Source organism: Chiloscyllium punctatum, chromosome 9 (genome assembly GCF_047496795.1).
Source record: "Chiloscyllium punctatum isolate Juve2018m chromosome 9, sChiPun1.3, whole genome shotgun sequence".
Lineage (NCBI taxonomy): Eukaryota > Metazoa > Chordata > Chondrichthyes > Orectolobiformes > Hemiscylliidae > Chiloscyllium > Chiloscyllium punctatum.
The window spans coordinates 114,548,050-114,571,715 of NC_092747.1; the positions used below are offsets into that span (position 1 = coordinate 114,548,050).

Sequence of the window (23,666 nt, forward strand, 5' to 3'; positions counted from 1 at the left end):
TTGTATCTTCAGTGAATGTTGATGCATTACTCACTAGCTCTTCGCTTAAGTCAGTAATACTGGTTGTAAATAGCTGAAGCCTCAAAAATGAGTCTTGCAGCCCTGCACTATTCACAACCTGCTTACTTGAAAATGTCCTGTATTGCCCATTCTCTGTTTCCAGTCTATTAATAAATTACTTATCCCTGTTAATATATTGCTTTCAGTATCGTGAGTCCTTGTCAAGCTTATCAACCTTATCAAATTCCTTTTGAAAATTCAGATACAATGGTCCACCTTTGTCCACCTTAGTGGTTACACTCTCAAATCTTAAGGAAATTCCTGTGTGACATATTTATTATGTGAAATCATGCTGTACTTTTCTAAGTAAAATCAATTCCAGCATTTGCGAAATGATGATTCATATTTGGCTAGTTCACTGTTTCTGTTACTCCCTCCTTTATTAAAGTGATGTTACATTTACCAGTTTCCAATCTGATGATGACCATTGCCAAACATAAGGAAGTTTGGACAATCAAAGCTTTAAGAACCGAGTGTGTACACCATTGGATCCCAGGAACTTGTCAGATTTTAGTCCCTTAATTTTCACATTCAAAAATGGCAGCCACATATCAATATGTCACCATTGACTGCACAGTTTTCTTCACCAGTCAACATATGTGTTAGGTTCCCAAAGGCTGTAAGAGTGACCTGATCGGCAGTCTCGTAAATAATGTTTGAGCCATTTGCTCACTGTGTAGCTTGACTCTAAAATAGAGTACACCACACTGTCCTACAGGATAATGGCTAACCTAATCAGATCAATGCTCATTGCATATCACACATATTGAAGTCCGGATGCAATGTTTTATGATCACTGTTTCCCAATGGAGCTTTCACAATGACATTAGTAATTAATCCTGCCTCATTACTCCATTCCTAATTTCCACCCATACTGATTATATTTAATGATTTTTCTGAGGCCAGATTCTTTCTCACTAATATACTTATCTCGACCTTAACTAATGGAGCTCTCTGTGTTCCTTTGTCATTCTGTCTTTCCAGCAATTATATGCCGTGCAATATTAATTTCTCAACTTGGTGGTGATTTGATGTAATCATTTATTCCTGTTCATGCCTTTGATTCATCCAATTGAAGATTCTTCATGAGTTCAGATAAAGAACCTTTAATTTCATTTCTTTTTGCTTCTATTCCTTGCAATGGCTTTAAACACTGTACAATTTCTGTTATTCCTTCTGTCCCACTCTGCTGATATTTACCCATATTATTTTAATGTTCTATTGCCTTCATCTTTCTCTTTGGATTTCTGAATCTATCTTCAATCAAACTCTCCCCTCACCTTTTAAAGTCCGCTCGCAGCCCTAGTTAAATGATTTGCCAGAATATTGATTTCTGCCTGATTTATATCAGTACAAGTCAGCTCAATGGAACAATTTTCTCATTCCTTAGTATCAGTGCCAGTGCCTCAAGAACTGAAGCATCTTGTTCCTACAATACTTTTAATTCTCCATTCTGTTGATTTTATGCCAACTGGTGTGTGTCTGCTGTGATGATCTAAAGATGATTAATGTTGATGGCTTGTGTTTTTATTTTGAGCTTAACTCTTCAAACTCTCTTGTCAGAACATCATTCTTGTTTCTCCCTGTGCTGTTGGTACCCAGCAGAGACCATGACAATTGGGTTCCCTACCAACTTCCACTCCAATTCCTTTTCTAAATGCAAGGATAGATCTTTAATTCTGGCACCGGGCCAGCAAAATAACCATTGGACTTCCCATTCACAGCTGATTATAGTTTCACCTATCACTACCATATTCCTGTCACTCCCCACCCTTTGAATGTCATCTTGCATCATGGTGCCATAGTTAGTCTGTTCAGCGGACCTTGCAGTTTTCACCCATGAAGGTAGCAAACTCTTTGTACTAATTCGGGGCAGAGGCTCCTCTCACTGCATTCTGGATTCCCCATACCTGCCTGACTCGTAGTCACATTCTCCTGTATCCCAGATCATTGATCAACTCTAAATTTCTATCTAACTTAAGACATGTGACAGTCTCCTGGAACAAAACATCCCTTGCAGTGTTCGCAATTCAGTGTCCAGCTCTGCGACTCTGAATCAAAGTTGTACAAGCTGCATACACTTACTGTTTGTAAATTAGCCATGCACTCCACATGTTGAAGTCATAGTCATTACCATCTTAATACATAGGTCTAACTTTATTCATTTAGTTAATCTGAGTTACTAAATTACACAACTGAAGTAATACAAAATTCCAATCTCCTATAATCGAAGATGCTGGAAGAAGAATTGCCACTACTGAAAGCTACCAAAGCATAAAGAACATTATCTCTCTGCTGAAGTCCCATAAGTACCAAATTCCTGATTTTGTACTCTTACCTACATTGTACCTTTTTAAAGAATCAAATTTAATTGTACAGGAGTGAAAGTGTATATAATGTCATCACATATGGCGTCATCTTAGGTACAAAGAAGTAAAAGAAACATAGTTTAAGAAGTTAAGCATAACCAACATAGAATAAGTAGAAAAAAATTGAAATAAGGTAAAAGTTAATATCAGAGTCCTTCTTAATATAAGCTGGAAAAAAAAGGAATAAAGTTAAAAGTTCAATAGTCTTTGAAGAGTCCTCTGCTTAACTCGCTGTTAGGAAGGTTTCAGCTGTCTGTTCTCTGTGCTGAAGCCACAGATACTGGGGTTGCTCCCTCACCATTCCCTCTTCCCACATTGGGCTGTGATACCATCGCTGCTGCTGCTGAAGCTGCTGAGTCCCTGATCTCCTCCTGCTGCCTCCGGAACATGCCCAGGCAGGATCCATGTGTTTAGATGTAGATTTCTCTCTATAAGTCCCTTACTTTGTTTGATCCTGCCCTGACATGACACCCATTCCTGCAATGATGTCATCTCCCAAAAGAAGCAACTAAAATTGAAAGCAATTCAGGGTAATTAGCAGAAAAGAAAAGAGACTTTGTAAAATTCTCTTCACTCCCTTAGGTAATCATAACCAGTTCGAGACCAGGTGCAATACACTACACTCAGTATTCTGCAAGAAGGAGCTTGTTTCAAATTTGGTTATTATTTGCTTCAATTCCAACACACACAACTGTAGGCTAATGTTGAATCAATACATTAGAATTTTCAAACAGTAATATATTGTTGAATGTGATTGCTCTTCAGATTGCAAGACAAAGCTGCTGAGACTGTGGAAGCTTTGCAGAAGGCTGGAATGAAGGTGTGGGTTCTTACAGGAGACAAGATGGAAACAGCTGCAGCCACATGTTATGCCTGCAAACTTTTCAGAAGGAGTACACAGTTATTTGAGCTGACGACTAAACGAATAGAAGAGCAGAGTTTACATGATGTTCTTTTTGATCTGAACAGGACAATTATAAGGCAAAGTGGTAGTTTGCCAAGAGACACTTACTCAGGGTGGGCACCTCTGTTAATCCTTTACTTCATTGCACAACATGTTAAATGTTGCAATTGCAGACAAAACAAGTTATAAGTTTGTGCTTCTCAGTTCTGCATTAAATGGGGCTTTTTTTCAGGCATTAGATGTTTAGGTACTTAATACCAGAGCAAACAGGTAAGAAATTTGTACCGAATTTCAGTTAGGCTACAGTTTACGACTTTGAAATTTTACAGTTCCAATTCTAGAAAGCACAGAACTATTGAGAGTATCCATACTGACTAGGTTCATGCCAAAATCTGAAGCTCTTTTTATAAGTAGCAACTTGAGATAGTTTATGCACAGGAATAGAGAAGGGTAAGAGAAGATTGAAAATATTTTAGTATAATTGACAGTATTGATAAAGTGATTAAGTTAAGATAATTTCTTCTTGGAGAGTCAATGCAAAATAGATTATTGATTTCCATCTCAAACCGCTACCCTGAATTTGGATGGTGAGTCACTTGTAATGTCAGAAGCCTTGTGAAAATCTGTTCACATTCTTCTGTTTCCTGCTTGCCTTTGCAATCCATCACTTCCAAACTGTATTTTAAGTGTAAAACACATTTTGTAACTCTGGCTGGATGTCTATGATTAATGGATATACATCTCAGTGTTCATTAATTTTATTTTGACTATACATTAATGTAAGTTTACTCACCATTGACTTTAGATGAACGAGTCTTTTGTTACCCAGTGTATTCTACTAGCTCCCTTTACCCAGAATGTAACATTGGGGGCTGCCCAATCTTAGAGTATCCTTGCATATTTAATACAAATGGAACAATTGTGGCCCTAGATTTGCAGATCATTTCTTTGATTCTTGTGACCCAGAAAGTATCTTTGGTTGTGCTTACTTTTCTTATTGTTAAACTAATTCCTTTTCCATTAATTATCTTGCAGAAAATGAGGAACATTTATTACCCTGGTTGGATTTGCTATGTAGAGCTTACTTGGCTGTGACAATGACCGCTCGTTTTGTACCAACCCAAATTTCCTAGCCTGTTGACCATATGCCTTTATACAATTCCTTCCCTATGCATCTTAGCCTTTTAAAGTTTTGATTCTGCATCTGTACTCTTCTCGTATGGTCTGTTTCCTAAATTCTCTGCTATTTTTGTGGAGACATTTTTGAAACTATTTCCCTCAAGTCAGCTATTAAAAGCTTTAAAAAATATAACAAGATACATTATTAGCTTGGCAGAGAAGTGGGTTTCAAGACCATATTAAAGATGTAGAGCTGAAGATTTGAAGAAACATTTCTAAAGGTGATTGAGTGAATCTTAGCTGATTAAACCACATCATTATTTGGTGGAAGAGTACATTGATTCTGGTCCTTAATAATTTATAACTAAGCTACTTGGTATTAGATGAGTACAGTATTCTTAAGAAGTGAATGGCTTGAATATATTGCACAAAGTGATGCTTGGGTATTTTTTAATAACTTCTCCTCAGGGACTATAAAGGTAATCTGTGAGGCAGAAGATGTGGAGATGATTTTAAATGATGACTTTGTCTTCATAAAAGCAGAGGTCAGTGCAGATATTGCAGCAGAGGAATGTATAAGAATGATAGTGAAGAAGGAAATATTAAGAGATTTTCCAAATGGTAAAACCAATCAAAAAAAAACTTCGAATTAACATGCAGGTCATATTGAGCTTCCAATTTGAAGTAGACAAAGTGGGTCAGACCAATATGTCTCATTCCACAGTTTTACTGGTTTTGCTTTCTGGGCTGGCAACTTTCAAAATCGAAAAGTCACCAGGATTTCTTTAAATATATCCTAAAAAAGCAAAAAAAAAATAAGTTGACTTATTTTTTGGGTTGTTCCAAGAATTAAAGAAAAGCTGGAAGGCATAACTTTTCAATCCATTTTAAATATGTAAATTGTGCTCTGGATTTCAGTATGTTAATCAGCTGATCAAACATTATTTCTGGCAACTATATTCTAAACCTACCCTTTACCATTTGAACTATCCAGGTGAATTATTGTCAAGGTAATATATTCTCCCTAAAGTGATGTGTCCAAAGTTTTCTCACCATTCCAAATGAGGCCTGCTCCACACTTCGCACATCTGGTCTTGCATGTTGTTTATGTTTCATGTTTGATATGTGGCACCCTTCGGACATTTTTAACTCATTTTTTTGCAGTCACCATTTACTGAACTGTGTAATTTGTTAAAAGCAAATGATTCTACATATTATTCCACACATTTGTCAGAAATATTCTGTCTTTACAGTGATTATTTGTGAGCTTATGATTCCTCTTCATACTCACCAATTCAAGAATGTCTTTTGTATTCTAAATCTTCCTCCGCCTCCAAATTATATTCTTATAATTGTCACTGTGTTGGTCCAATCTCAGTTGTAGTCCAGTTCAATATGTTTTGTTAGGAGAAAGTGAGGAGTGCAGATGCTGGAGATCAGAGTTTAAAAATGTGTTGCTGGAAAAGTGCAGCAGGTCAGGCAGCATCAAAGGAACAGGAGAATCGACGTTTCGGGTATAAGCCCTTCTTCAGGAATAAGGAGGGTGTGCCAAGCAGGCTAAGATAAAAGGTAGGGAGGAGGGACTTGGGGGAGGGGTGTTGGGAATACGATAGGTGGAAGGAGGTTAAGGTGAGAGTGATAGGCCAGAGAGGGAGTGGGGGATGAGAGGTCGGGAGGAAGATTACAGGTCAAGAAGGCGGTGCTGAGTGTGAGGGTTGGGACTGAGAAAAGGTGGGGGGAGGGGAAATGAGAAAGCTGGAGAAGTATGCATTCATCCCTTGTGGTTGGAGTGTTCCTAGGCGGAAGATGAGGCGCTCTTCCTCCAGGCGTCATGTTGCCATGGTCTGGCGATGGAAGAGGCCAAGGACCTGCATGTCCTTGGCGGAGTGGGAGGGGGACTTAAAGTGTTCAGCCACGGGGCGGTTGGGTTGGTTGGTGCGGATGTCCCAGAGGTGTTCTCTGAAACGTTCCGCAAGTAGGCAGCCTGTCTCCCCAATGTATAGGAGGCCACATCGAGTGCAGCGGATGCAGTAAATGATGTATGTGGAGGTGCAGGTGAATTTGTGGCGGATATGGAAGGATCCCTTGGGGCCTTGGAGGGAGGTGAGGGGGGAGATGTGGGCGCAAGTTTTGCATTTCTTGCGGTTGCAGGGGAAGATGCCAGGAGTGGATGTTGGGTTGGTGGGGGGGGTGTGGATCTGACGAGGGCGTCGCGGAGGGAGTGGTCTTTCCGGAACGCTGATAGGGGTGGGGAGGGTAATATATCCTGGTGGTGGGGTCTGTTTGGAGGTGGCGGAAATGATGAAGGATGATCCGATGTATCTGGAGGTTGGTGGGGTGTTAGGTGAGGACCAGTGGGGTTCTGTCCTGGTGGCGATTGGAGGGGCGGGAAGTGGTGGAGATGCGGTGGAGAGCATCGTCAACCATGTCTGAGGGGAAATTGCGGTCTTTGAAGAAGGAGGCCAGTTGGGTTGTTCGGTATTGGAATTGGTCCTCCTGGGAGCAGATGCGGCAGAGGCGAAGGAATTGGGAATATGGGATGGCATTTTTACAGGGGGCAGGGTGGGGGGAGGTGTAATCTAGGTAGCTGTGGGAGTCAGTTGGTTTATAGTAAATGTCCGTGTTGAGTCGGTCGTCCGAGATAGAAATGGAGAGGACTAGGAAGGGGAGGGAGGAGTCTGAGACTGTCCAGGTAAATTTGAGGTCGGGGTGGAAGGTGTTAGTAAAGTGGATGAACTGTTCAACCACCTTGTGCGCGAATGAGGTAGCACTGATACAGTCATTGATGTGGTGGAGGAAAAGTTGGGGGATGGTGCCAGTGTACCTGCGGAAGATGGACTGTTCCACATATCCAACGAAGAGACAGGCATGGCTGGGGTCCATGCGGGTGCCCATGGCTACTCCTTTGGTTTGGAGGAAGTGGGAGGATTGGAAAGAGAAGTTGTTCAGAGTGAGGGCCAGTTTAGTCAGTGGAAGGGAAGTGGTTGGTTTGGCGGGAAACGAAGAAGCGGAGGGTTTTGAGGCCTTCGTGATGGGGGATGGAGGTGTATAGGGACTGGATGTCCATGGCGAAGATAAGGCATTGGGGCCGGGGAAGCGAAAATCATGGAAGAGGTGGAGGGCGTGGGTGGTGTCCCGAACATAAGTGGGGAGTTCTTGGACTAAAGGGGACAGGACTGTTGTCAAGGTATGCAGAAATGAGTTCGGTGGGGCAGAAGCAGGCTGAGACAATGGGTCGGCCGGGGCAGTCAGGTTTATGGATTTTGGGCAGGATGTAGAAATAGGTGGTGCGGGGTTGTGGGACTATGAGGTTGGAGGCGGTGGGTGGGAGATCCCCTGAGGTGACGAGGTTATGGATGGTCTGGGAGATGATGGTTTCATGGTGAGAGGTGGTGTCATGGTCAAGGGGGCAGTAGGAGGAGGTGTCCGCGAGCTGGCGTTTAGCCTCAGCAATATAAAGATCGATGCGCCAAACTACCACCGTGCCTCCCTTGTCTGCCGGTTTGATAGTGAGGTTGGGGTTGGAGCAGAGGGAGTGGAGGGCTGCACGTTGTGCGGGTGAGAGGTTGGAGTGGGTGAGAGGGGTGGACAGATTGGACATGGGTGGTCAATGTCGCCACGGCAGTTGGCTATGAAGAGCTCGAGGGCGGGTAAGAGGCCAGCACGGGGTGTCTAGGTGGATGGGGTGTGTTGGAGGCAGGAGAAGGGGTCGTCAGAGCGTGGGCGGGAGTCCTGGTTGAAGAAGTAGGTGCGGAGGGTTTGATGGTGAGGTTGTTCCTTTGCCAATTCTTTAAAATTGAAGCATTTTTAAGATTGAATCACAGTAAGATGGTATCAATGGCAAGGATGACATCTATTTTTGACCATTATTTTCCTAAGAAGGTGGCAGTGGGTCTTATAAAAAAACCGAAAATGATTTTAACAGGATGCAAAAGGAGGAAAGAAAGCAAACTGTGGGGAGGATACATGTGTCCACAAAAGGTTATGTTTATTTTAAACAAGATTTTAGCAGAAAGATTAGAAAAGCAGAATATTCTTTACATGAAGAGACAGACATCTGTAGAGGAATATAGGGATTGTTGTACATGAAATAAATTAATATGTAGGTGCAGCAAGTAATTGGAAAGACATATGGATTGGTGACACTTATTGCAGTAGAGATGGAGTATAAATGTAGGGAAGTATTACAGTGCAGCGACTTGGTAACATCAGGTCAAACAGACGATATGCAGTTTTGCTATCTTGGCAGAAAGAAGGGTAAAACTGCATTGAATGCAGTTAAGAAAATGTTCATTAGGCTGATTCCTGGGATGAGCAGGTTGGCTTGTCAGGAAAAGACGGACATGTTGGACCTACACTTGTTGGAGTTGGGTGATCTTATTTGGAAGTACAAGATTCTGAGTGAGTTTGAAAGGGTTGATGAGAAAGGACATTTCAAGTTGTAGAGAGACAAGAGCAAGGGTGCACAGTTTCAAAATAGGGGTCTTCCATTTCAGACAAGATGAGTAGTTGCTTCTCTCAGCCTATATTTGAAATTCTCTTGCACTGGGGGCAGTATCATTGGATATATTGAATGCTGAATTAGAATGATTTTTGATTGGAAAGGAAATCCAGGGTTTGGGGCCCAGGCTGCATAAGGGTGTTCAGGCACAATCAGACTGGCCAGAATCTTATTGAATGCAGAGGAGTTTTGATGGACCAAATGGCTCACTCCTCTCCCTATTGTTACTTTATACAACTAAGAGACATATGAGGCCACTTTGGAACCATACTGGTGTTGCATGGAGTTATGTTTAGGCTGCACTGAGTGAGGGTGATAGGTTCTCTTTCACTAAATCAGTTGCAGTTTTACAAGATTCCAATAACTTCACAATCACTTTTATTGATGTCAGCTTTTTATTTACAGTTTTTTTTAGACTGCCTGAAATTCTCAAACTTTCAAGGTAGGATTGTTTGTCCAGTAACATAACCAGATGTCATGCGGACAAACTTTATGGAGTGGTTAGGGTCTGGAATGCATAGCCTGAGAGTATGGTGCAGGCAAATTCAATAATGTTTCAAATGAAATTGGTATCTGAAAGGGAAACGTTTGCAGAGCTACAATGAAAGGGTGAGGAAGTGACACTAGATCAATTGCTGTTTTGGAAGGTCAGCACAGACATATGGTTGGCACTGCTGCCTTGCAGTGCCAGGGACCTGGGTTTGAGCTTTGGGTAACTGTGTGGAGTCTGCATGTTCTTCTTGTGTCAGTGTGGATTTCCAATAGTACTCCAGTTTCTTCCCACAGTCCAAAAGACATGAATTTCAGTGGATTGGCCATAGTAAATGTGGAGATTTGGGGAAAAGATGGGAGGAGCGGGTATGGTCTTCGAAGGTTTGGTGCAGACCCATTGGGTTAAAGGTGGAGACTTTATGACCACTGGTCAAATGGCCTCTTCGATTTGTAGTCAAGAGTATGGTGCTGGAAAAGGATGGCAGGTCAGGCAGCATCTGGGGAGCAGGAGAATCGATGTTTCAGGCGAAAAGAAGGGCTTTTGCCTGAAACATCGATTTTCCTGCTCCTCGAATGCTGCCTGACCTGCTGTGCTTTTCCAGCACCACACTCTTGACTCTAGTCTCCAGCATCTGCAGTACTCACTTTCGCCTCTTAGATTTGTAGCCATTCTATGACTTTATTTCCCATACCAAAATTGTAAGTGTTTGGGATAATTAAGCTGCGATTGTTTTGTTGCTGTGTTTTAGATTTTCCCAGCATGATTTACATGATTATGGTTTGATCATCGATGGGACCACACTCTCACTCATCATGAAACCTGCTGAAAATGGTTCTTCAAGTAATTACAAAGATCTGTTTCTGGAAATATGCCGCAACTGTAGTGGAGTCTTGTGCTGCAGAATGGCACCTTTACAGAAAGCACAGGTTAGCCTTGAATACCGGTCTATGTATTTTAAATTTTAAGTTATTGCTGAATTAATTGACTGTTCCTTTGAAAGTATACTTTAATGTTCCATTTTGAATGTTTATGAAACTGCTCATGGTATTGCTCACAGTAAGTCAGAAATTTTAGCAGAATAGGGTTGTTATATCTAGTAGCATTGTTATGGCAAACACAGCGCTATAGTTGCTGAATTAAGGTGAAATGCTATAGATACTCAGCAGATCTGGCAGCATGTATGTAGAGAAAGAAAGAATGTTACTATTTCAGTTCTGAAGTCATTTCTGATGAAACGTCATTCTGAAACGTTAACTGTGTGCCTTTGACCACACTTGCTGCCAAGTTAACACTCCATTATTATGGTTTTTAATATTTTCAGTATAAGTACAGGCTCTTGCATCCATACGTTGGTGTGAGTTGGAGAATGGATCATGAAGCAAGAGAATTTCAAAGTCCCTGTCCCCAACATTATTTTGTGATATAATACAATCAAAGGATGTTAAACTTGCATTGCACCTTTAATCCATGTTTGTTCCTTTAACCTTGATTTGCAGATTGTTAAACTAATCAAATCTTCAAAAGAACATCCCATAACCTTGGCAATTGGTGACGGGGCTAATGATGTCAGTATGATTCTGGAAGCCCATGTCGGAATTGGTAAAATGATCTATTCGTTTTAAAACATTTGTTTTCTATATTTTGATTTGTGATTAATACCCAGTAGGATCTCACCGTTACAGTATTTGGTGAAGGTAGAAATTAGAAACCATTTAATCTATGGGAGTTTGATCTTAGGCTGAAATATGTCCTCATCTGTATGTCTCTCTGACTTAGTTAATATCTGTCTCATTATGCACTGTTGCTCAGAATCTACTTCAGCCATTCAACTTTCAAGTGCCAATAGAACTTGTAACCACATTGAGTACATCAGAAGAGGTGCATAAACAGAAGAAAACCATTAGCCTTCACATGACAGTTCTGCAGAGTTTTATATCTATGGTGAAAATTTCAAGTTCCAGAACTTGCACCAGAAGGAACACCACTCTTCACAATCAACATCAGAAAATGTTCCCAATATTGTATCTCCTGAATGCCTTCTGGAAATCCTTGTAAACACCATTTTTAGGCAATCATATATTCGCCACATTTTAGATCTCATTAGAAACCTTCAACCAGATAAGTCAGACATGGACTGACTCTTTTGCCACTTCATACTTATTCTGCATTCGATCGCTTTGGCCCAGAATTTGTTTCCAAGGAGGGGAGTTTGAGTTGGGAAACTTACTGACTACTTCTGTCTTGGCAGAAAGACACCCAAAATGTCACAGTCTTCACTGCAGGATGCAGGTGTCCAATGGACTTCAGCTGACCAACCCCAGACCCAGAACATATGCAGCCTCGAGGATGGGTGATTGCCGAGGCAGGCTATTAGACCAGGTGCCTTAGTTTTTTGAGGCTATCCCAATTGCATTATAGGTTGTAAGGCCCTCTAGTCTTCAACTCACTTATATCACCTCATCCACTGCCCATACCACATTCATACCAATGCATGCTGTATTCATCCATTCTATTCACTTATTTTATGTACAGCACCATTGAACGATACAGTAACAATGGCATGTGTGGAACTACTCAGAAAAATCATCCATTTCTAAATCTTTTCCTTGATAAAAGAGATAGTGACCTGACAATTCATTGTAGCCATTTAATTATGTCAGTCAAGAAAAGTCAACAATTTTCTTCAGCTGTCAATACAGACCTCCCTGGTGAGAAAATCTTTTAAAACCACAAGAACCATATGATTTAGGGGCAGAAGTAAACTATTTGACCTATTGAGGTTGCTCAGTCATTCACTGAGATCGTGGTTGATCTCATAATCTTCAAATCCAATTTCTAACCTTCTTCCCACAACCTATGATTCCCTTACTTATTAAAAATTTCTATCTCAGCCCTGAATATACTTAATGAGCCAGCATCGAGAGCCCTCAGTGGTAAAGAATTCAACAGATTTACTGCCCTTTGAAAAGTTTCCTCCTCACCTCTGTCTTAAATGCACAACCGCTTATTCTGGGATTGTACCCATTTGGTTCTAGATTTTCCCACAAGGGTAAACAGCCTCTTTGTATTTACACTATCCAGCACCCCCTGTAATCTGTGATTTTGTGCTGGAGAATGAATTGAGCCATCTGACCTATTTTGAATAGGGCTTCCACTAAATTAACAGTGCATTGAAAAATTTCAATATTCTCCTTAACATAACTGAGGTGTACATAAATGGTACATAAATGATACATAACACGCTGATCAATGTTGGAAGGCATTGCTGGCATCTCCTAAGGAGCTTTTGCATTCAAATCCTTAAGCAACAAGTTTCCTCAACTCCTTACCAGGCGACTCTTCACATTTTACATTGCGAGGCTGCTTCCCTATGTGTAACTGAACTGAGCCCTATGAATTCAAAGAATGCCAGGCTCAATATCTCATGGACAGGCAGATGTTGTGACCGGGCGTTGATTTTAATCCTGACCCATTATACCTACCCAAATTCTGTATCACAAATAGACCGAAGACAGTGAGAAAGTTATATTGAGGGAAACGCATGTAGGTACAATGCGCATATTTTTAAATCCACATTTATTTTGTGACTGTAGTCATTCTTTGAGTGTTTGACAACCTATGGTTTTGTTTCTCCAGGTATTTTGGGCAAGGAAGGTCGTCAGGCTGCTCGAAACAGTGATTATTGTATTCCCAAGTTTAAACATCTGAAGAAGTTGTTGCTTGTCCATGGTCATTATTACTACATAAGAATTGCCCAACTTGTCCAATATTTCTTCTATAAGGTGGGTGATTCAAATTTTATTTTCTTGTTAAGGAAAGCAAATTAGCTTTTTAGTTTCTGATTAAAGTACATCTATAATTGCTAATTGAAGTATCATCCGATCTATCCTACACTAAACATATTAAAGGCTTCAACTTCAATCATGGAATCAATAAAATGATTCAAAGTTAAACATTGTGTCCTTGAGTTAGTTGTATGTCTCTGTGCACGTAGTCTCCATGCTGTAATATTAAAATGACAGTTGCCAGTGCAGAATTGAAATGCAGCACCATCCTGTTGGTGGATTAGAGATGTGCCATGAAGGGTCTTGGAGTTTTTTATCTGATGCCAGTGTCTGTAGACTGTGGCCATGGAGCTTTCCCTGAGATAGTAGTGCCCGGTTTACAACAAGGAGGTTTTTTAGAGCAAGCAGTAAGCTGAATCCGCCAAGTTATCACCCTGGTTTCCTTGTCGAGTTTTCCCAAAGTCCAGCTTGTTTGTTAAGCTAATTGGCTGAATATTAATGATGTGATGTCGTACCTTTTATAAAAGTATTTAACAAGCATTAATCACTGTCAATTGTCATCTTACAACTGCTTAACAAGAGTCTTACTATGCCGCTTATGAAAAGCATAAAGACAGTGCAGGTTGTCACTAATGTTGTGTGGGACCTTGCAGCACTTGTTACCTGATATCAGCACCGAGCTCACGTTGCTTGGACCCCTATAAGATTCCACCCATAGGGTACAAAAGTAAGCAAGTTTGGTCGAAGCTGTATTGAATATGGCCTCAAGAGAAATAGTGAATTTAGGAATGGACAGCATACTTTGGGAAAGATGTGAAGGCATTAGAAAAGTGTAGAAAAGATCCATGAGAATATTTCTAGAGATAACCTCCATTTCTTAAGGTAGATTGGGACTGTTTTAAAAGAAGAGAAGATTTGATTGAGATATTGAAAATCATGAGGTGTCGAGATGGAGTACATAGGGGAGAAGCTGTTACTATTTTTGGAAGGATCAAAAGGAAAGAAATTTAAGGTAATGGGCAAATGTTGCAATGGTAACACACCAACAAGTGTTTCGATACAATGAGAATTTAGTGTCAGCAATGCAGTGCCTGAGAATGTGGTGGAGGCAGGTTCAATCCAAGCATTCAAGGAGGTATCAGGTTATCTGAAAAGGAAGAATGTACAACGCTGGGAAGGAGAAGATGGAGGGGTGGCACTCGATGATTGGTCACCTTTTGTTTTGTAAATATTCTGTGATCATATAATTGTGATGTTTTATCATTAATCACATAATTGTGTTGTTTTCCAGAATGTTTGCTTCATATTCCCTCAGTTTTTGTACCAGTTCTTTTGTGGATTTTCTCAACAGGTTAGTACTCCACAACTGAACTTCTTATGGTCAAGTTATTTGGTTTCTTATGAAGTATAATGCTGTGAATATAACTGAGCATAACGCGGAGGAACACAATTGCAGTCTTTGTTTATGAGGAGAAAGAAATGTCAGCAACGAGCATAGGTGTTTCAGTAACTTTGTTTAAATTGTGTGAATTGCACTTTTTGCTGTAAGATTTGTATCAAGTCAGCAGTAATTCTTGCCATGGTGTTAAGAACAGGGTAGTGTCTCTAAAGATTGAATTATGGGCGGAAATAAGCTGTTGGGACAGTTGCTGAGTTAAAGCTGAGCTCCATCCCAGTAGGTTTACTGCTTATAATTCTAGTGCTGATGCAAACTCAGACTGGTCTGTCAGGGTTTGAAATTCTGGGTCAACATTGTTACTTTAGGAGCATGCAAAATAATGAAGGAATTTCTCTCTTTCCAGCCATTGTATGACACTGCATACCTTACATTGTACAACATCAGCTTTACCTCTCTCCCCATCCTGTTGTACAGCCTTATGGAACAACATGTTAGCATTGATACTCTGAGAAGAAATCCATCTTTGTACAGGTAGGTATGGGGCTTTGAGCATACAGTTTATGTTACAATTACTATATTCTTCTAATGGATTAAATTCAGCAAGCCGTAATGTTAAGCATGTTGAAAGCAGTCATGCAAGTACAGCTCCACCACCAGAGTGCACAATTGGCTAATTGATCTTACTCCGATGTATTGAATTCCCAAAGGAAACATATTGAGCCTAGAGGTGAGATGAGCTGATTTTCAAGTGAAATAATCGATCAAAAGTTGAAAGGTGGCTCACTGGCGAACTTCAAATATTGAATGAATTGTAGATTAGATAACTGGCAGATATGTTGCAGTTTAGGTTTCTTTTTGGTGAAGGACTCTCAACTTGAGCATCATACAGTCATAGAATCCCTACAGGGCAGAAGGAAGCCATTCAGCCCATTGGGTGTGCACTGACCCACTGAAGAGCATCCCACTCAGACTCATCACCCCACACCCTATTCCCATAACCTGGCCTTTACCACGGCTAACCCACCAACCTGCATGTTCCCGGAACTACAGGGCAATTTAGCATGGCTAATCCACCTAACCTGCACATCTTTGGACTGTAGGAGGAAACCGGAGCACCCAGTGGAAACCCACACTGATTAAGTAAGCATGTGTAAACTCCACGCAGACAGTCACTGAAGGCTGCGATGGATCCTGGGTCGCTGGTACTGTGAGGTAGCAGTGCTAACTACTGAGCCACTGTGCCATCCCTGCAGGTCATTTGAAAGTTTCCTCATAACTTATAGAATCATACAGTACAGAGGATTGTACTTTAGTCCATTGAGTCCGTACCACCAAAACTCCCCTAGTCTCATTCTCCAGCACTTGGCCAATAGGTTTGAATGTTATGACTATTCAAGTGTTCATAATTCTAAAGAATTATGTTCAGATTTTCAAATGCAAATACCAAATCACTGCCTTCTCTTATTTCCTACCCGAAACATGCTATAGATTTTCTCTGCTTGCTGTAGTAAAACAAAAGCACAATAGGTGATAATAACAGTAGGAGAAGCAGAAGCGAACATTCAAAATAAAACTTCATTAATATAGCAAAATCAGCAGACTCCACTATTATATAGTCCCAGAATCCCAAAAGAGAATGGAGAAAGGGAATGAAGGCACTTGACATAATTTTTCATAACTCTTTAGGATGAGGTGATAGTATTCTTTGGTATGATGCCATGAACATGACTGTGTTATGTTGTTTGACTAGTCTGTGGTACAGCTTGCCAATTCCAGCGCAAGTCTTGAGATGACAGTAAGAAGGACTTTAAAGCATCAACAGGACTGTGTGTCATTGTCATTTCCACTGCCTTGCTGGATGCAATCTTATTTATTTGATCAAACTTTGTAGCTAATTGCAAATTTGGAGAAGTCTTAAGAGTTGACCACATTGCTGTGGGTCTGGAGTTACCTGGCTGGACCAGATGAGGATGACATATTGTTTTGGTTAATTTCGACATGCTAGATCAACAGCAACCATGAATATTGGAGATATCTTTGAGCCCTTAGTGATTGGATGTCTCTGACTAGTTTGCTTGATCACTAGGTGCTTTGTTCTTCGAGAGGTTGAGAGAAAGCCAATTACATCTGCTCTGCTCTGCTAAAGCCATTGCTTGGAATAGGTTTCATGTATTCCCATGTCTGGGTCATTGTTTCTAAGGTGGATAATAGCAGACAAGGCTTCATCTCCAATATCTGGAACTTGTCATACAGGTGGAAATTAAAGGAAAAGAGATGTAATTTTCTTCAAACCAGACTGATTTCAGTCTCTTTTGATACAAGTGTGAATTTCAATTCAGACAATTTTATTTATTCCATATTGGTTTGTGAAGTTTAGCTCAATCTGTGGTCAGAATTAGCTTTATTGGCAGGTGATCACTATTGCTATTTTTAAGTCCAAGTCTTTCATTTTTAAAATTATTTCCGTCAGTGAAAGTCTCAGGTATTCGAATAAGATGATGGATGTCAGCAATAAGACCATATTTTGCAACTGTCATGACAATTGAAATATTGTATGTCATGTTTCATCAGTTGTGAAATGATACTTTTATAGCTTAGGCTTTTAAGCTTTGAGCACATAAACAGCAAAAAGATTGTTTTCATTAGCTGGTGAGAGACTAATAAGTGAGCACATTGAGAATTTTTACTGGATAAATGAAGGGGGAATTAGAAGAAATACTACAGAAATGGAATTGCATAGACATCTTCAAATGAAGAGTTAGTAACAAATATAGAGTGAAAGGCTGAGTGAAATCTTAAATTTTGAGTGAATACCTGCTATTTGTGGTAAAGTTAGATCTAACCAATATAGGTAGACTGGAGAGAGTGCCACAAAAAAATCTTGAGGTTCCTTCTGACTTGGCTATGATGCATTGGTAAGAATAGACTCTCTGAAAACAAATATGCAACACAAATTTCTTTGCAACAATACCCATGTGAAGGAGGAAGCTTAACTCTTCTGGATTCTTTCAACTTTTTTCCCTTCTGCAGCTCCAGGTGAAATATAATTGAGTTAAGGAATTGTGAAACGATGGTGTAATGAATTTTACTTTTCATTATGTTTTGATTTTCGAGCTGGAAATACAGTGGCAAGCTAGGCATGATCTAATGATGTGGATTTGATGTTTTCAAAAAGAATTGTACTTTAATCAGCCACTTACATCACTAAATTAATGTTAGTGTTGCAGTATCCATTATAATTGTCTGGGAGTTGTGGCAGAACTGAAGAGAGCTGAGGACTGGGAGCAGTTCTTGTACAAATAAGGCAGGGATCTGTAGGATGAAGGGGCAGAGATGTAACTGTAAAGAAAGTGTATGGAGTAGATAGTTCTGGGGAGATTCCATTTTTTTTAAAAATAAAAACACCTAAGGCCTGTTGTTTTTACTTCTGCAGGAGTAAAACCTCAATGCTGAGTCATTTAGGTCATGCCACCAATTTTAAACACTGCGAGGATTTGAAGCTGCATTACAATTGTTCATTCAGTTGGAGTGCATGGCTATTGCTGCTTCTGCCTCAAGAGTTTATTACCTCAAAATTTTAGTTAGGTTGTGGCCTCCCCTTTGGAACACCCTAACTAGATTTTCAGTTAAAGTCTCGCCAGAACAAATTTTGAAACTAAATTCATTAAATCAGTTCATTTTTGGACCAGTCCTGAAGAATAACGATCAAGAAAGCAGAACAGTTTTGTATTAATAGCCACCTGGTTAATTAATGCCTGTTAAAGATGGGGCTTTCCCATAACTTAAAATGGTCTGGGCTACCCTTGAAACAAGACCCACATGTCAATGATTTTTAATATCCTTAGAAAACTATGCAGTTATTCCAAACAATAATAGAGGCTTTGCCAGTCTTTCTTATGAACAAATTAAAATACTGCAGAATGAAAGGGGCTGCTTAAATCAAAAGTATTAACTTTACAGTGAAATGTACAATTCAGCTGAATTTTCTGAACAAAGAAATGCCATTTTAATGCTTTTCTTCTCAACTACCAGGGACGTTGCCAAAAATTCCTTACTGAGTTGGAAATCATTCATATACTGGACCTGCCTGGGAGTATTTGATGCTGTGGTGTTTTTCTTTGGTGCTTATTTTATATTTGATAATTCGACCATGACAAGCAATGGACAGGTTAGTATACCACCTCAAATATGTAGATACCAGTTGATCTAGCTGTAAGAGTCTGCTGTTCCCTTTATTTGTTGATTTTAATCAGTGGAGCAATCTATTGCTAATATTATAATAGGTTATTTAATGACACATTCAATTTTGCAATTTACACATTTGTGTGGACATTAAGATGGTTTTATACTTGCCCAAGGAGTATATAATTTACTCTGACCATTACCTGCTCTCTTTTTTGCTCCGTTAGTCACTCAGTAATATTTCTGTTTTGGCTTTGATGCCCTATTGATTTACTTAAACAATTCTGTGCTTTTTTTTTTGCCTTGTTTGTTTACTTTCTGTCTTGTATTTTTTTGCTTTTGCTTTTTGCTTCTCTTTCTAACACCAGCTATTGAGGGCCAACTTGAACATGGTAAGATCCTTCTTTCACCTTGTCTTTATCTCATTTTTAGACAAAATACATCGGACACTTTCTGACTGATGTGATTACTTCTGAGTAAACTCTGTTTCTTAAAGGTGTTAGTGGGCTGGGTAGTGGTTGTAATCTTTTTTTCACATAAATATTTAATTTTCTCCCTTAATAATCCTGAGCATTAGTTAAGTAGATTATCTAATCTGATGCAAAGGTATTTTCCAGCTGCTTGTCAGGGACAAAGCAAGACAAGCCTTGGCTAATAGAAATGGACAAGAAAAGGTTTTAGTTAATCTCTTAGTGGGGTGATATTAAAGCCCTTAATATGTGATTACAATTACAGAGTTTGAAACAATAGAAAACTAGATGAAATCTTGACCATCTTCCTCCACACACCCTAAGAAGGCAATTCAGGACCTTCCTCTGTACTGACTTTGGACTAAATACCTCATTCAAGTTACGCAGTGAACTACGATCCAAATGCTCTTCATAAAAAAATACAGGGCTATATTTCAAACTAAGTTATCTTCCTACAGTGAGAGATGGTCAATATTTGCTCATTTTCCCCCAATTCCCGCCCACTACCAACAGGAAAACTTAATGCTTTGTTCCTGCTCCATTTCTACCTGACTGTTTAGTGAGACCTGTGATTTTTAGGTAGACAAGGCACTATCATACTCCATTACAATCCTACTTAATAAGGCAGTATTGTGCACCAATGGTTTTATTAGGACCCTATTGTCAGCAATAGCTGACACAAAGTACATGGGTGTGGGGCTACATGAATACCAAACAAATAATAAGTTATAGCCTTGCTGGTTTAGCCTCCCACCTGTTCTGGGAGCCACACTTTAGGAAGGATAGAAAGGCAGAACACAGAAATGATTCACAAGAATGGTTTCAGTGATAAGGAATTACAGTTATGTAGATAACTTGACAAATTGGGACTGTTTTCTGGTGATGGTAGATTTGATAGAGGTATTCAAAAGCATAAGGAGTCTTGACTGAAGATAGGGGGAGAATCATTTGTGGAAGGATCAGGGACAAGAAGGCACACATTTAAGCTAATTGGAAAAGGAAGCAATGGTATAAGGTGAATTGCTCCCACAGAGGGTCAGAATATCATAATGGGCTGAATGTGTCCTGTGCTGTAGTCAGTCCATAACTTTATTACCTGCCCTTCCTTCGCCTGTCTCGGGTGGGCAGCAATTTAGCCACCCCTATACCTCTGCATTACTTTCCCACAGGATGTGAATAACGGCCAAGAGATAATATGATCCAGGCCAAGAATTGATGATGTCAGACTAGTTTTATGGTGACCTCATTCTCTGCCCAATCAAAAGCATCTCCCAAGTTTACAATCACCACCCACAACTTTTCAAATGCTTATTGATGTGTTGATGTAGAATTGTTGGCTTTGTAATAGCAGTGCATGGACTACTTTGAAACAGTCCATTAGTTTTTGATGTGTATCATGAGTGGGCATGCTGCAGTTCAATATATAACTTTTGCTGACTGATTTATTCAAAATTTGTAAAACTTACTTTTTCAGATGTTTGGAAATTGGACATTTGGAACCTTAGTTTTCACTGTTTTGGTATTTACAGTAACTCTTAAGGTATGTTTGTTTTTAATTACTTGCTCGTGAGCCTGAAAGCTTTAACAAAAGATATAAGAAATAGGAGCAGGTATAGGCTGTTAGACTGCTTCCCCATTCAGTAAGATAATGCCTGATTTGTGGCTTGTGTATTGTGGCCAGTGCCCCATCCCTACTCCTGTAGTCTTATCATAGCTGCTTTGTACAACTCCTACTTATTCCATTTTCCATCTGTCTGCAGGAAATGTACTGTTCACAAAGGGCTGGGGAAAATTATAAACGTACAGAGTAGATACCAAACTGAACCTCTCGATGTGTTCCCTTGCTGTTCTCTTTTCCTGCATTGGTAAAGCTGAGATATTTTGCCTCACCAGTTCAGTATCTTTCCAACAGTGAGGAAATGTGCCCTCAGCACTGTCTTGAGTAACAAATGCCCACAGCAAATCTGCTCCTATATGTTGCCAAACCCAAGATCTCCTCTTCTTCCATTTGGAGCTTGAAGGTAGTCATGTCATGTAAATAAAAGACTGCCCAAACAGTTAACAATTCCAGTAAAACTTGAGGATCAGACCCAACTGAGGAGGAGCACTGACATGGTCACTGACACAAACAGCTCAAAGTAGAAACGCACAGAGATATACCGGGAGAAATGAATCAGAGACACAACTAGAGTTCTATTTACTGGCGGAGACATTAGCAAATAGAGCTGATCTAAGAAACTCACTGAGTTAAGCATTACCCGAAAGAAACTGCACAATTCCATGCTGTAACTATTGCATGACAAGAATCAAACAGCTCAGCATGCCTAGTTTTCAGGAGACCCGAGGATTTCTGACCAATTTTTGAACTCATTAAGAGGGTGGGATGGTGAATGGAGGCTCTGGGAAGAAGCATTGAATGAGAGGCAGGGGCAGAATGGTGCTCTGGGCAGAAAGTGGGAGAGAATGGGGTAGTGGGTGAGTGTTGGCGGAGAATAGGGAAGTTGGTGAAGAATCGAGTTGAGAATGTGGCACTGGACACCAGAAAAGCTGCTGTGTCTTGCACCTTCCGAGGGAGCTGAACTCTTGTACGTCCACTCCCTCTGCAAGGTTGCCAAATTTTCGAGTGTTGTGCCAAAAATTGACCACGGTGTTCCAGCTTATCTATAATCAGCCTATTGCCAAAGTTTATCATAATTCATTCTGTGTTTATAAAGCAAAGGATCCTACACGGCTTTCTTAACAATCCTCTCTGCATGCTCTACCTTCTTCAAATATTTGGGTGTGAACACTTATGGGTCACTAGAATACCATTTCCCTTACAAGTAATAGTATTGTTTTATATTGCCTCTCCTCTTTCTTTTCACAAAAATGTATTACAAGTCACAGTTCTCTGCATTAAGTTTGTATGCCATAAATTTGCATGCTGATTTTGCTAGCCTATGTGGTCCTAAAGCCTTCTAATAACCAAATTGTTTATTACGTTTCTGATTTTGTGCCATCTGCTAACTTTAAATTTTGCCCACATTAATTTCCTTTATACATCCTGTCATTGCAACATCTCCTGTCATGTGATGGGAGATCTGTATCGAAAAAATAATTTTCAAAATTTCCACAGGGCTTTCCCAAATGGATTTGTTTGGCTTCTACTCAGCTAATTGTCAAATATGTAATGGTGAACCATTAAAAATTTCCCTTATGTTTTGTATTCTGATAGATTTTTAGTTCAGTCAATGGTGGCACAGTGGTTAGCACTGCTGCCTCACAGCACCAGGGACCCGGGTTCATTTCCCACCTCAGGCAACTGTCTGTGTGGAGTTTGCACATCCTCCCTGTGTCTGTGTGGGTTTCCTCCCACAGTCCAAAAAATGTGCAGGTTAGGTGAATTGACCATGCTAAATTGCCCGTAGTGTTAGGTGAAAGAGTAAACGTAGGGGAATGGGTCTGGGTGGTTTGCTCTTTGGAGGGTCGGTGTGGCCTTCTTGGGCCAAAGGGTCTGTTTCCACACTGTAAGTAATCTAATCTAACCTAATCATTTACTGAGCGAAGGTGAGAAATGAAAACCTCATTAAAATTCAATATTTCCTCAACTTAGTTAGTTAAATGCTTTCCGATAAGGCAATATAGGCTGAATATAGGAAACTGTCTCTGTTCCTTTCCTTTGGCTTGCTAATGTTTTATGTCTCAACTTGTATCCTGACAGATGGCTGGTTACAAATGTGTGATGTTTGTTTTCACAGCTTGCACTAGACACTCATAATTGGACATGGGTAAACCACTTTGTAATATGGGGCTCGCTGCTGTTTTACATCATCTTCTCTTTCCTATGGGGAGGTATTATCTGGTAAGTGTGTGTAAGACACAGGCTGAATGTAAAACAAAACCTTTGAACGAATTTAATAATGAATGGTTTCAGAAGGATAGAGAAAAAGGCTCACATTTTTAAAAAAAGTATTTGTTTAATAAAACTTTTTTTCATTCCGAGATGTGAGATAGCAACATGTCAGGATTTCCAGTTTGGACTAAGTCTGAAAGCAGGAGAATTTCTCAGAGGGAAACCCTTAGCTACCACAGTGAGGAAGGCAGCAGCCAGGCAGCTGATTGGTTACTGGAGAGCTTTCTGCTGAGGTCAGAACGTGCTGTCGACCTTGAGCTGTTGGCCAATCTAAGGCTGGCAACTCCATAACCTCAGCACCTCCGTCTACTCCCAGAATGGAGGACATTGGGAAAGTTTTTTTTGGGGTGAACAGAGTGGAGATCTCTGGAGTTTGGGTTCAGAGAGGCATGATGGGGTCTGAAATGACGGCAGAAGGTCGGCTGTCAATAGCCATCCCCTGCCCTGGGACCAGTCCCTTGGTCTTATGCAAATTGATGCAAACTCCAACTC

General features: G+C 40.2%; 1 protein-coding gene across 6 annotated transcripts in view; it reads left to right on the forward strand.

Moving 5' to 3' along the window:
- The window catches only part of atp11a (ATPase phospholipid transporting 11A), a 147,880-nt gene that overhangs the window by 106,548 nt on the left and 17,666 nt on the right, over window positions 1-23,666 (forward strand). For 4 of the 6 annotated variants that reach the window (XM_072578122.1, XM_072578125.1, XM_072578126.1 and 1 more), the window contains exons 19-28: window positions 3,195-3,446; window positions 10,195-10,372; window positions 10,943-11,045; window positions 13,083-13,228; window positions 14,523-14,582; window positions 15,034-15,161; window positions 18,663-18,798; window positions 19,181-19,204; window positions 20,757-20,822; window positions 23,020-23,123. In XM_072578122.1, the coding sequence (XP_072434223.1) occupies window positions 3,195-3,446; window positions 10,195-10,372; window positions 10,943-11,045; window positions 13,083-13,228; window positions 14,523-14,582; window positions 15,034-15,161; window positions 18,663-18,798; window positions 19,181-19,204; window positions 20,757-20,822; window positions 23,020-23,123 (1,197 nt within the window). The remainder of the gene's footprint in view (window positions 1-3,194; window positions 3,447-10,194; window positions 10,373-10,942; window positions 11,046-13,082; window positions 13,229-14,522; window positions 14,583-15,033; window positions 15,162-18,662; window positions 18,799-19,180; window positions 19,205-20,756; window positions 20,823-23,019; window positions 23,124-23,666) is intronic. The other 2 variants (XM_072578123.1, XM_072578127.1) reach the window with 1 other exon arrangement.